Source organism: Sphaerodactylus townsendi, linkage group LG06 (genome assembly GCF_021028975.2).
Source record: "Sphaerodactylus townsendi isolate TG3544 linkage group LG06, MPM_Stown_v2.3, whole genome shotgun sequence".
Classification (NCBI taxonomy): Eukaryota; Metazoa; Chordata; class Lepidosauria; order Squamata; family Sphaerodactylidae; genus Sphaerodactylus; species Sphaerodactylus townsendi.
Window position 1 is genome coordinate 66147389 of NC_059430.1, and position 14803 is coordinate 66162191.

At 37.7% G+C, this 14803-nt stretch overlaps 1 protein-coding gene across 6 annotated transcripts in view; it reads right to left on the reverse strand.

Moving 5' to 3' along the window:
- The window catches only part of PPHLN1 (periphilin 1), a 28778-nt gene that overhangs the window by 6065 nt on the left and 7910 nt on the right, over positions 1–14803 (reverse strand). For all 6 annotated transcript variants that reach the window (XM_048501780.1, XM_048501779.1, XM_048501781.1 and 3 more), the window contains 6 exons: positions 13443–13616; positions 12131–12192; positions 5487–5734; positions 2467–2549; positions 1383–1502; positions 619–759 (listed from right to left, as the gene is read on the reverse strand). In XM_048501780.1, coding sequence (XP_048357737.1) covers positions 619–759; positions 1383–1502; positions 2467–2549; positions 5487–5734; positions 12131–12192; positions 13443–13616 — 828 coding nt within the window. The remainder of the gene's footprint in view (positions 1–618; positions 760–1382; positions 1503–2466; positions 2550–5486; positions 5735–12130; positions 12193–13442; positions 13617–14803) is intronic.

Here is a 14803-nt window from a genome sequence, read left to right on the forward strand (position 1 = left end):
TTTCTGTGCTTCCCAAAATGTAGCTCAGAGGAAAGGCAGAAATGTAGCGCGAGCAGAACTACCTTTTACATTAGAACTAAGAGATAAGACCTCATTTTATGTAACTTGAAGATTACTACTATACCCTATGTTGCCTTAATCCAATAGGGGTGAGGGGAGACAGGGGTCATCCAAGAGGTACAAAAAAGTTAAAAAGTTTAAAATCAGCACACCAAATCGTGTCTTGTTTGGAAACATAACAATATTAATACAGTCCACTCACATTTAGCTTACCCTTGAAAATAAGTTGTACATATCTATGGTATAAACAGAAATAATCACTATTCCACGATATAGCTTGTCTTGCATTAAAATTTCACACTACTTATTCTGTAAGGATAACCTTGACTTCAAAAGTATTTTACCCATACAATATTCACTATTTCACAGTGCTCTCCAAAATTTCTAACTGTAAAAACTGGGGAGTAGGTCATCATAAAAAGCCCCTAATCTCCCCATTTTTCTGGGCCTTCACATCTTGTCTTAACTATAACTGTGCATTAAACTTCGTTCTGAAAAGAAAACCACAATATTTACAGAGGGATGTACAGGCATTAATAACAAAAAAGTGACACTTACTTGTTCAATTTCTTTTGTCTTTGTAGCAATTACCTTTGAACGACTAGCGTGCTGTTTATCTTCAAACAATTCATTGTTGTCTGTTATATTGGCCCCAGTTTCTTCATGTTGTTCAACATACAATTGTTCTGAGGATTCCGCCTATAAGAAATTTATAGCAATAGTTTTATGTGACTAAAGCAAAAGTTACACAAAGAAGTTAAAGTAACCACATTCCTAGTCAGACAAGGTATCTTCTACCTTTTTTATATCTTTCAAGTGACAATACCTATTAACCATACAGTAATAGTAAGAAAGCGATATAACAGAAATTCAACTAGATTCATCAGTGTCTTATGGATCTTTTATTTGTGTATCTATAACACATCCTGAATTGTGAAAGTGGCTTACAGTTTGGAAATCTTGGTAAACTAAGATTCAGTTTTAAGTCATATCATTAAGAGAAATTAAAAACAAGGGCAATAGATCCAATCTAATAATACCAAAACTAGAAATAAGCAAGTAGGACTTAACAGTGCCCTTTAACACAGCTATCCCAAACTGATGTGGTGATGCTCAAAAAACCCAACAACCCAATGCTGAAGAAACTCAACACAGACACTGAAGCCTGCACTGACTTAACACACCATGCTGAAATTCCAGTTATATATTTTACTGCTATCAGATAAGTTCTGAGTTTTACCTGTTAACTAACTTGGAGGCAAATAGCCACATAGTTGAAAAAATTATGGATCAAAATTTATTAATATTTCTATTCAACTTACATCATAATTTGAAATTTCAGGCAAGTTGCTTGTGTCTGCTTTCTCTGCTTTTTCAGCTGCCCACCTACTTGCAGCCTCTGCAAGTTCCTTTTCTGATAACCTGCTGCTTTTGTCCAAGGCCTGGTTTTAAAATACACAACACACACGGACATGAGAGTTAACATAAAATTGTATAGTCTAAAATACAGAATGAAAATTGAAGAAAAATTACACATGTAGCTGAAAGGAGCCGTTATTAAGAATCACAAGAATACCAGCCTAAATAGGATTGTTTCAAGTAATGCCTAGCAAAGATCCCCCACTTTGTTGTGCCTGGGGGAATCTTTGGAATGTTGAGAAAGACAGTGGGCATCACCACAAAATGGCTAGTGTGGGAGATGGAGCTATAATGGGGTGGGGGTGGGAATCACAAGTGCTGGTAGGTTCCAAACCAAATGGGAAGGGAACAGCTATTGGAAGGGGGAATCATCTACTGTTCCAGTGAGGTGAAGGAAGTCAGGATTTGCTCCCTGATGTGGGGGAAAAGCAAGTGGGCACCCATGGCACTATTTGATCAGCATTTATCTACTAGATTAAGAATTATAATTACCTCAGAAGTTCAAGAGGACAGAAATGGAAGGGGGAGTGGGGAAACAAACATGGACTGGCACTTTAGCTATGAAGTGTTCCCAAGGGTACCAACAAAATTATACATACGAATTAAGTTATGACTTGGAACAAATGTAACATTCACAAACTATTTAACATCCTGGGAGATCAGGAATCTACCACTGATTTATGTACCTCTTCCCTCCCATACAAATGTCCAGTTCTTTTCTGAGGCTTGTTTTAACTAGGGTGCAATGCTACATCATTGCTAATGTAATAATAATATTAACTATTTATTTCAGACAAATCTACTCATTTATAAGCCAACATACAGTATATCTGAGGAAATTTAATAAAATGTCTTTATCTGTGTGAACCCGAAGTAGATATCTATGTACATTAGCACAGATTGAAACAGAAGAAACTAAGAGGTACCTTAGACTTTTTGCATTTCAAGCTGCTATCTTCTACCACTATGTTCTAAGACTGGACTCACCTTAGAAGGTGCTGCTGCTGTAGTTCCTGAAGGGGAAACTTCTCTTGATGTTTTCAAAGGCTGAGAAGAAGTTCTTTCCTTACCTAGATAGATAAATAGCATGTACATTTGTTTGTTTTTACAGGTATCAGGCTGTAATAATGTTTTGAAAAGGATCTCTATTATACAGCTACTCAGCTGTGCTTGATTTCTGTATGTGAATGAGATACTCTACACATGAAATCAAATTGGACCACCAACACTACTGAAAAAAACAGTTCTCTATCCCTGTAGTGCTGGTTTTACATAGGCTTTCCTTAGGAACAGATATCAGACTCTGAAAGTGTGTGTGGGAGAAGAGTCACAACGTACCAACTTTGCTCTGAACCTGCAAACTGAAGCAGATGACCAGATGGAATACTGAATAACAGTCAGAAGTTCATTTTAATGTATATTATTGCTTATAAATTTTATTTGTACTTTTGAACCCCAGACAAGAAAGGGAGACTGAACAAGAGGGGAATGTGGGTATTGAGAATGCACCTACATGTATGTGTTTATGGTTTTCCAGTACTGTATATGTACTTTCCTTGTCAATGCAAGCCTGAGCAAGAAAACTATGGAGTTAGATCCTGTGGAAGACGTCACAGAAGGAGTTAATGAAGTGAATATTTCTGTCTTCCACTGGCAACTGGCTATTATTCCAAAAACACTTCTCTGATCAGCACAGCCTCACAAGCAAAATGTGCTACTGATGTGGCTCAAAAGAAAACATACTCTTCCACTTGCTGCTTGGGTCAGCAGAACAGGAAAACAGAAGCAGTGTCTCCCCTTATGTTTGCTTGCAAGGGCTCCACAAACTCCTTCTGCAAATTCTTCTACTAAGTCCAGTCAATAGTATTGTTTGGGATTTGAACAACATGCATAACATCTTAAGATTTTCAAATCCGTGATTAGTAGTACTCCTTAACAAGTTTCTGAACGTACAGATTTTAATAGCATCCCAATAGGTAATTAAAAAATATTAAATCAATTCAAAGCAAACCCTAAAAAGCTCCTCAAGTATATATGGCACTATTATAAATGTATGCAAAGATGGTTAACTAGCTAAGATTAGTGATTGATTACATGATAGTATTTTATATGTGGAACTTTTAGAAGCCAGCAAAGAGTTTGTAGCTGGTATGCAGCCATTTTGTATGAATCTTTCCTCCTCTGTTTGGTATGGCTCTTCTAAACATACCAAACCAAACATTTTGACTTAGGGTGGGAAAACACATCTGCTGCAATTCTAGACACAGACTGGGACAAATTGGGGACCTGGTTATCCTAATTAGAATGCAACTCTTTACAAGTAATTCTTACTAAAGCAACTGCCAAAAAAATCCAAAGTTCTAGACATTGCAACAAAAAGGTGCATTCCAAGTATAGACTAATAACATGCTTTCTTGGTATAAACAGTCAACCACTGCTACACAGTGAGTCACAAACAACACTAATTTAGTAAAATAATTTAGTACCAATATTATGGGATTGTTTTCTTCTAAAGGGATGAGGCAGAATAGAAAAGACAAACAGAAATACAGGGACAAGTCTCCTTAGTTGGGGGAAATGAGGTTGGCCTTGAAAGGAAAACAGTAACTCACAAAAGGCTTTTCCTACTCAATTAGTAATAAATCAGGTACCGTAAAAGGAGAGTACAAAACCTTGCACATTTGGATGCTGAACCCACATTTGTACATATGCCTAAATTTACTGTAATTCTCAAAGAAAGAACTTGAGACCACAAGTGCAAAGATTGCAGAAAAATATCAACCAGGTATATATTGACAACTAAAATGACTGAAGAAACAGACTATATCTAGAGTTTAGGTTCAGTTCTCTCACTCGGAGAAAAAAGATGTTACAGGTTTCCAAAACTGTAACAAAGTGAGGAAAGAAGAAACAGAACAGTCACTAGAACCCTGATTCACACCTAAAGGACTGGCAGTTGCTTTAGTAGAATAAAGATATTTCTCCAGGTAACGTAGGAATGTATCAAATTGACATGCAGTGTTCCAGGAGTAAAGAACAATGATGACCTTGAAAAGGATAAGTCACTTTCTTGATGGAGACTGATTAAATGATAGATAGAACTGAAACTTCATGTTAGGAGTGTATCTGTTTGATTACCAAACAGTGGCTACAAACAAGGAATACACATCGCCTTCACAACTGTTTACAGAGGTTCCTACAACATCTAGCAAGCCAAGTAGAAAAAAATATAGAAATGGCAGGACTTTGGTCTGATCTAGCAAGACAATTCTTATGTAGAAAACTGACATCATAATGGAATTTCCCACTCTTTAACTGACAGAACAGAACATTGGTAGAGTATTTGATTGCTGGAAAAATAAATGCTGAGAAAAATCTATTAAGAAAATTGGAGAAGAGAAATACACAGTCAGTTCCCAAGATCAAAGAATTAAAACAAAATCTGGTGGGTGAGCTTCTTTCTCTAGAAAAAAAGGGAAGAGAGTTATTCCATGACTGGGATTACTCTAAAATGAGGGGAAGTAAGATACTTACAATTCACAGGAATTAAAAATCACAAACTACACTTAAATAATTAACAGAAACAAAAGAACAACTTCTTTAAAATTTCACATAATTTCTGTAGAAAAATTAAGAAATTAAACAAGGATATATCTAAGATCAAAGAAAGGAACATTATGATTTACTATAATGTAGCATGTCATAATTTTTTTGCTTGCTCACTGAATCTAGATTTAGCCTCATAATTGCACTGTTAGAACAGAATAGACTCTCTCTCTCTCTCTCTCTCTCTCTCTCTCTCTCTCTCTCTCTCTCTATCTGGTTTATAGACCGCCCTCCCCGGAGGGCTCAGGGCGGTGACTAGGGGAAAAGCTTTTGCTTATGAGACACTAAAAAAACCCACAGAGTAGGAAACTAAATTCCCATATGAATTTAAGCTTCATGGGCCTGACAGATAAAGGATATCAATTTTCTCTGACAAGCACTGGGATGCTTGCCAGTATTACCTTGTGAAATATTTCTTTTATGTAAAGATGATACACTTCTGCCATGCTGGGACTGATGGAAACCATAGGCTTTACTTCTGTCTGGAGAATAACTTCTGCTACTGACACTGGAGCCAGATCTGCTGTGAGGAGAATCTCTTCGGTTGACAGGTGATTCCCTGAAGTAAGGAGAATCCCTCTTATGTGGAGATCGATCTCTTGAATAGTGAGGATATAGGTTTTTTCGTCGTATGCCATCTCGGATATCCCTGTAAAAGTTATGGCAACAAAACAAATAACAAATATTTTTCTTCTAGATATAAGAATCAAGAAGGATCCAATTGTATCATAAAGCAGATCTTCTACTGAACTATTTATTCAGAAAAAAATCAAATTTTATCAGCATCCTTCAAGAAGCAACAAATAGCACCAATATGAATGTGTTCACTATTCAAACTCATTTTATGGCCTGTTCTATCTTTCATTCTTCTGCTACTTATATTTACTGAGGTGACAGTTTATAAAAGTACATTTATAAAAAATATGGGTTGCAGGAGGGAAAACCTTGTAATAGATAAAGGACAACTTTCTGTATTAGCACTGTCCATATGGCAGATCACACTTCAAGGCTCTGGAAGATTGTTGCTCCAATTTCACACCTACAAAGCCGTGGATTTTTAAAGTCACCATTTAATAACATAGATTTCATATTTTTCAAGGCTTCAAATCTTTTCTTTTTTGAACTAATATTGTAACTTTGTTGTATTATGTAACTAGAATTTTATAATAGCAACTTATAGGCTAACTGGCTATATTCAGAGGCAGATCTTAATTGGGAGCAGCATTGTTAGATTCATGCAGATTTTGGGAAAATCTAGGATTTGTTGGAAAATTCTTATTTAACCCCAACATTTATTTCAAAATAATAATGAATATAAACATCAAACCACCACAAATCTATAGCCAAAATTAAGGTAGCATCTGGCCAATAATTTAAAGGACAAAACACTGCACAAAAGACATGATAATTTTAACCTTCTATAAAGAAATCTCATAGTCAATGTGTGGAAATTAACACAAACTTGATCTGGGCTAGGAATGTCCACAGTACCCAGGAAATACGTATAGGGAACTAAAACAGTTTTCACCTCTTTACCAGGATTTTATGACCATTATATTGTCATGCAATAAGGAAAAATATTCCAAGTAAACTGAAACACAGATTTACTGCTTTACTTCTCTTTGCAAGTATATGTCTTAAGTGCATGGCCTACACAAACCCACATATCCAGACACAGCTGCTAAACTGTAAATAGAGAAAAAGAGACCTCTAGTGTACACTCTGTAAAAGACCTTATATGATGAAAGCTGCCAGGAAAACCTTTTTTTTCAAGAGTGGAGCTAACAGAATACATCAGGAAAACAGAGCTAACTTGTCATTGAACAATCCTGTCTTTGATTAGTATAGCATAAAATATTTATCGCATGTATAGCTGAATTTTTTCCTTAACAAGATTTAAGATGAGTCACAAAGGATCCCTGGAGGTTTCCCATTCAGGCAATGACCAGACCCGTATCTGTTTATCATCAGCAAGGTTGCTTTGCTTAAAACAACTGGGTAAACAAAATCTGTCTAGTAAATGTTGTGATGTGATGTCATCCCATTGGTCAGTAATTAACTGGTGCTTGCACAAGGGACTACACCTTTACCTTTCACCAGAGAAAAACATTTTTCCCTGGATTTTAAAATTTCTCCGAAATTTTATATTTTGCAGCCCTTATCTTTGTTATTATTTTACTCTCTCTCAATCTTCTTGGTTGCTGCCAACCATAACCAACGTTTTCAGTCCTTATTGTATTGTCTGTGTCTTATAAGCCCTGAGCCCTTTGGGGGTAGGGCAGTCTATTAAATTTAATTAATTAATTATTTATAATTATAATAATGAGTTTCATCTGTACACATCATTTAATACCCTCCCTTACTCTTGTCTACTTTCCTTTCTTGAGCCTATGAAAAGCTAATTCTGAGGGTGAATCCGTTTGGAATGCAGAACAAATGGGGAAATAGTCCTACTTGTATTGAATTTATTACATCCATCTCTGACCGACCTCAGCTTTTGCTTCAGGCTTCTTTCTATGTACTCTTCCCTAGGGCCCGTATCAAGATACTGCTGACCACCCCTTTCCTTTGTGTTCTTTGGCCTTTTAACAACGCTTCTTGCCACCTGTGTCTAGTTAAAGGCACTACATCTACTGATAAGACCTTAATTTGCCAACAAAGTTCATCTGTCCCTATCAAACCATATGCCTGGGGGAATAACTCTGCCTTATAGGCCCTGCGGAATGGCCTAAGGTCCTGCAGGGCTCTTGTTTCCTCAGAGCATTCCACAAGCTGGGGCTACCGATAAGTTGATATTTGCTGAATGGAGTGACCATTGGTGGATGTAGCAGGAGAGACGGTCCCATAAGCATGATGGTCTCAGGGATCAAGGGGGGGGGGGGCTGATTTTCAAGGTAAAAGGACAAATTTGCAGCAAGTGACTACCCTCAGATGTACCCCTAAGTTTGGTGAAGCTTAGGTCACAGCGTCCCATTTAACAGACCCCTTCAGAGTCTATTGGAAACAATTAAAACCTCCACTGGACAGATGAAGACACCTCCTTTGGGGGTCCATAACATTGAACCCCATACCCAAACCTCACCCAATTTGGAGGTTCCCAAAAATCCCAATAGACTTTACAGTTGAAAATTTTTGGATATTTGAAAAACAACAACCCAAATCTCCCACATTTACTGGTATGCATATTCAACTTTTTTGGCCTTTTCTGAAAAATTTCAGGTGCAATAAACCTGAATAAAAAAAATACCATGGAAAAAATTACGCACTCCCTACTGCTCTCTACAGGATACCGTCATGGTTATACCTTCATCTGAAATCAAAGTAAATTTTATGCTGTAAAGAAGAAGTGCTGACTCGCTGAAACCACAATCAGTTTCTCAACTTCAGGAAGGAGTAACGTTATCCTTTCAGGTTAATAAATTTTTTCTACCATAGTATTCAATATTTTACATATCTGTTGCTGTTCTTTTTGGGCACGGTAAAGACGAGAGAAGGAGAAGGAGGCACAGGCTCAATTGCTTGAATTTGTAACATGTTAAATTGCACTTCTGGTTCTCAGATGCTTGGCCAGAGTTTTGGACTGGAAAGCATGAAACACTCCAGTGGAATTTGCCTGAATTCCAGGACATAGCATCAGGTTCTGATGGCCTTCCTTCCAAAATACTCAAGAACCACGCAGACGGGTAGGCTCAGCCTCTAACATCACTATTCACTCTAATTGATCAACATGGAGCCCTGCCTGATTGTTGACTGCATTCAATAATCATACCAATATTGAAAAAAGGGGATTCCACTCTGCCTGAGAACTATCAACCAATAACTCTCCTTTCTGTGACAGGCAAGTTATAGTAGGAATACCATCTGGAGGCAAAACTCCTAGATTGGATGTCCTCATGTAACATATTTGGCCCTGAACAAATTTCAGACAGGGTCGGTCTATGATTGACCACTGCATAACGTTAGACTTCCTAGCCAAGAAATATACAAATGGGGGCAGGAAGGATCTTTATGTTGCTTTCCAGGACTTGAATGGTGCCTTTGATGGCATATCAAGACATCTTCTCTGGGAGAAATTAAAAGAAATGGAGTTGGACCAATGCTTACTCTACCTAGTCCAAAGATATATCATGCTAAATTAAACTCAATTCAAAAGGAAATCTTACAACAAAAATTCCTATTGCAAAAAGAAGTGAAATGGGTCCATATTAGCACCACACCTATTTAACCTGTTCTAAACGATCTGGCCCAAACCCAGGGAACAGTTAATGGTCATCCTCCAGTGTTAGGAATCATCCAACTCCCCTCCTATTATACGCTGATGATACTGCTATACTTTCTAGCACAAGAACTGGTCTCATTTGTTATCTTCAGTCTTTCCATCAATACTGCCACACACCTTATTTATTAACTTTAAAAAATCCAAAGTCATGAGGTTCTCTAAACATAATCAAATATTCAACTGGAAATTGGACAACGCTCTATTAGAACAAGTTAAGTCCTTTAAATATCTTGTGCTAAACGTTCAACCAACCTTAATTGGACTATTCAACAGAGAAAAGCTATTATGCTAGTTAAATGTATTGCAGCTGCGATTACTCATTTCTTCCTTTATAAAGGGAACCAACTTATTCCAGCGATGCTCCATGTGTTCAATGCCAAGGTTGTCCCTCAATTAGGTGTCAAACTCGCGGCCCTCCAGATGTTCATGGACTACAATTCCCATCAGCCCTTGTCAGTATAGCCAATGCTCATGTTGGGAGGGAGTGATGGTAATTGTAGTTCATGAACATCTGGAGGGCTGTGAGTTTGACACCCCTGGATAGCATTCTGGTTTGGGTAACCTCGTTTCACAAAGATATAGAATGTATCCAAGCCAGTTTTATAAGATCAATTATGGGCACCCTAAATTGCGTCAGTTATGCAGAAACTGGGCAACTGGGCAACAACCTCTGGAAACTAGGGGGTGGATTACATCTGTTCAATACTGGCTGAAATGTTACTTCAGATCGAATGGCAATTATCTTATTACACATATGCTAGAAGGACCTGAAATGTATGAGTTGGTCAGAATTAATCTATATAAATAAAAATGTAAATGTTCGTTTGTTCAAAATCTTAAATCTCCAAAAACTCTTCACCGATTGGTTTGAAATTGTGACACAACGTTGCATTCGAATACGCGCATGTTTTTATATACCCACTATTATACTATGATACAGGGGTCACACCTGTGACAGGTAAAACCATGTTCTTTTTTTACAAACGGCGCCATCTGGTGGACATGACAGCAACACACACTATACTCACTACTTTATGATTCCATCTCAATGTTTCCGATTTCACCAGACTGGGCCACTGTTTCCGATTTCACCAGACTGGGCAAGGCGGAAGGGAGGGGTGGCATACAAGGAAGGGGAGGGAGGGGCCCCAGCATCTGCACATGGGCCACCCACTCCCCAGAGGGAGGGAGAGGTGAATACAAGGGAGGGGAGGAAGGGGGAGAGGGCCCAGCATCTGGACATGGGCCACCCACCCAGAGGGAGGGAGGGGTAGCATGCAAGGGAGGGGAGGGAGGAGATTTTCCCATTTTCTCAATGTTTCCCATTTCACCAGACTGGACCACAGCAACGCGTGGCCAGGTACGCCTAGTTAATAATAAAATTGGAAGACTTGGGATATCTTTGGATGACCTGCTAATCTGTGACAAAAAGTACAACTTCCAGGTGATTAAAAAAGATTTTTAGATCATAATAGCCAAGTGATGATGTCCTACACACCAAGGGTTTGTTCATCAGGAGTTCTGGACACACCAATGCAATGTGGCAAGCGTGCAAAATATTTGTCCACATTAACCATTCCATTGTATTGCAGAGCATTCTCCTTAGCCACACTGAACTCTTTTCCTTCAGTAGTGATGACTGGAAGATTCCATCATATTCCATTCGCTGATTGGATCTGCCCTTGTGGATCTATGCTACCTGACACAGTACCGCATATAATTTTACACTGCTCATAAAGAAGCCCATGCTTACACTCTTGGCCCCCTAATAGTTAAAATGAAGTATAGTACAGACAAGTCATTTATACAATTTCTCCTAGTCAACAAGTATAAGGAGGCTATTTTTATAACAGTGGCCCTTTTTCTGGCCACTATCCTGACTGAAAGATACCAATGCTTAGGAAATAACAAATGACCAATAATATATAGTCAACCACTCTGTGAATTGTGAGATTGTTATAAAATTATAACTACAAATTGAACATGTCTTTTAAATGTAAGGTGATCAGAAACATTCCCTTTTTATATCAAGAAATGCCATTAAAGGCTCCTAATTTCTAAAAAAGACAAAGGGCTTCAAAGAACGCATCCTCAAAGATCCAACTTTCACCTCCCAATGTTCCACAAATAATACTCTAAAAGGCAGCATTTTTTACAACTTAAAATATTCACAAGACTTTCACAAGCATTTAAAGTGGTTTTCACAGCTGCAAAACCATCAAGAATACCATCTTTCTATTTTTTTAGTACTTATCTCTATACCCCAAGACTGATAGATCCAGTTAGATCCAGTGGAAAATACTGTTGATCAATGATCTACCCCACGTTTTCCTCTCCTCACAGTCACTTCGAGCCCCAATAGATTCCTGGAATTGCAGGACCCCCCTGAAGTAACAGTCATGAAGATTGGTGGGCTGCCTTGGGCAAAAGGGGATATTTCCCACTAACCCATACATCTATTACCCTACATTAGTCCCATGACCCCAGAAATCAATTTCCCCAGATTCTAAAGGGAGGAAAAAATAGGGGAGATCTGATTGTTAGACTCAAATCACTACCTGAATTTTTATGTGACAAAAGAAAGGGAGGAATCCAAAACATACTCTATGAGGACTTTTAGGCCATCCTATCTTGCAACTGTGGCTGGAATGCTTCAGGGAGTCAATTCAGAACTACATATGTGCCATCAGCTAAAACAAAGCTGCTGCGCTGTTCAGAAATAGAGTAAATTAAATTCAGAAATTTAAAATAGTCTCAATCAAATACCTGTAATCAGGCGGACGACTAGCAGGATGGTCATCTCTTGGCCATCTGTACCCTGGATCATCCTATGAAATACGAAAAGATACTTGAAGATTGTAAGTCAGTTTGGAAGAAAATCAGGTCTGAATGAAAACAAAGCAAAATGGTTGCTTTTCTCTCATATTTTAAGAACAATTAATTTAGAACTAAGACTTCATTTGATTGCTGATATTGCTAATTTATACAACATCCCCCATATCAGTAGTATATAGTAAGAAAGTGTCCTGTATACCTATTCAAATCACATCCCCAGAATACGCACATTCTAATAAGGGACAAGGAAGGGAAAATATGATGATCAGACACGACATGTGAAGACTAGAACCCATTCTTTTGAATCTGTGCCATAAACAAGCTAGTATATCAACAATGGATGAGACTGCATAGAAATATTACGACTGCATCAACAGGCAGCTGCCAAAAAAAATTAAGAACATTAATTTCTCCTTTGAAAAAAACCAAGTAAAATTATGAGTAGACCTGCTTAGAACTGCTTTCTAACAGTATGGAAATTCACTACACAAATTACCACAAAAGTGTTCACAGGACTAAAGTCTATTTGGACATCATTATAATACATGCAACCACAAGGGTTAAGTTTCAAGAGTGGGTGTTAAAACATCACAGATGACTTGCTACAGTAAATCCAGTAGGGAGTTTTATGTTCCTATAGTCCAACAGCCCAATCGAAAGAATGGGCGGGAGGGGTAGTAGAGGGGCAGCTAGGAACAGTGCCAAAGTAGTGAACATGCACTGCCTCCAATGGGGTTTCAGACAGAACAAGAAGGGGAAATTTAAAAAAACAACAACAGCCACCTGAAAAATCTTATTGGGAAGACCAACATACATCACACTTTTGGGTGGTATAAGATGGTTGCTGGTGAAGGGGGTGTTCCCGGGCTGAAAGACCTTTGGGAGAGGACTAATGCTCCTGGAATGCCAGCACAGCCTCCTGCTGTGCAGGAAAGACAGTGTTGAGGAATGCTTTCTGATTCCTGTGTCGCAGCGCCCCACCACTTGGGTAAGTCCCTTAGCTCCGGCATTCATGCCACTTTACACAGTGCTTGTGGCAGAGGCACCAGTACAACCCTTCAGATGCTTCAACTGTGCCTCACCCCCAACTTTGGATTGCACAGTAAGAGTCCAAATATTTGATTTTTTCTTAATGTTTGAAGTTTAATAGTTTAACACAACAAGTGTAATAATGAAGTTATTATGTGGAAGTATGCCTTTTTCAACAGTGAATCCATGAAGAAAACAAAATTAAAACATTTACACTTCTATGTGGTGGGCCACTTCTTCTTTCATGGGGAAAACCACGAACTTCTTCATACTCTCGATAGCCTACGTGAGCATGACTATATTCATATCTACTGTAGCTTCCTTCCCCAGGTCTCTCTAGAAGTGGTGGCTTCTTGGGTCCAAAGCTGACTACTCGAGGGTAGTCATCCTAAAAAGTGAAAATACATACAACACACAATTCTTACTAAAAATGTATTTTAAATTCACAAAAGACTAACGTTGACACTGCATTTTATGTCAACTAGTCCAAAAACAAAGGATATCATCATACCTTAGTTTTGCTTCCGACTCCTTTAAACAAAGCAAATGCTAAACCAAATTGCCTACATTCAATAAGAAATTCAAGTCAACAGATTTTATGGGGAAATTATTCAGGTGTTAGACACATGTGTCTGGAGAAGATACATCTCCAAACATTATTATACTGTTTTGCCTCTTATACTGAAGAAATATGATGCATGTCCACTTAACTATTAGACACATTCCCTAAACTAATTCTGCAAATTGTATCATGGCTTTTTAAAATTAAACGGTTGGCTTTGCGCTCAGTATTTTTTTTTCTGATTTTGGTGTTCTGCCATACCTCTGGTTGCTATAAAATGGAACATGGACTTGTAATTTCAAGTAGCTACTCCACCATAGTAGTTACACATTCACCAACATTATTTCTAACAGACTAGAAATCTGTGTTAAGTTTAATCAATACTTTAAATGTCACAAATATTTTTTCCTCACCACTTCACAACTGACTATTTCAGCATGTTTGCAGGTATCTGCCCAGAAATATGTAGCATGGAATATTTAAATGTCACATATGGTATACAACATAATTTTAAGAATATACAATAAAATCATTAGGCACAATATTGGGTTCACTCAGGTCTGATCACACTACTAGAACTTGTTAATTCATGAAAAATCTTTGCATAATCTCACAAGATGAAGCATATTATTTGTATCATATTTATATATTTATTTTCAAGCAACCATTTTGCTCCCTGCAAGAATTTGAAAATGAGTGTCATATGTTAGTTTGTTTTTGTGATTTGCTATTTTAAAATTAAAATTACCTACTAAAAATTAAGATACAACAGATCTAATTCAACTTTATTGAAATAGACAAGCAATATAACCCAAGTCTATTAAAAATATTCAATTTGGCTAAAAACCAATTGCATAATTTTGTGAATCTAAGATGGCAGTTTTCATGATCGCCACCCCACCCACATGGAAAATCACTCAATACTGAAAGTTTGCACACCTGCGATTAAGTGTCAAAAAACCTACTGTTTCCAAACCCTTGGACTTCCTTACAGTAGTTCTTTGCATCTAAGT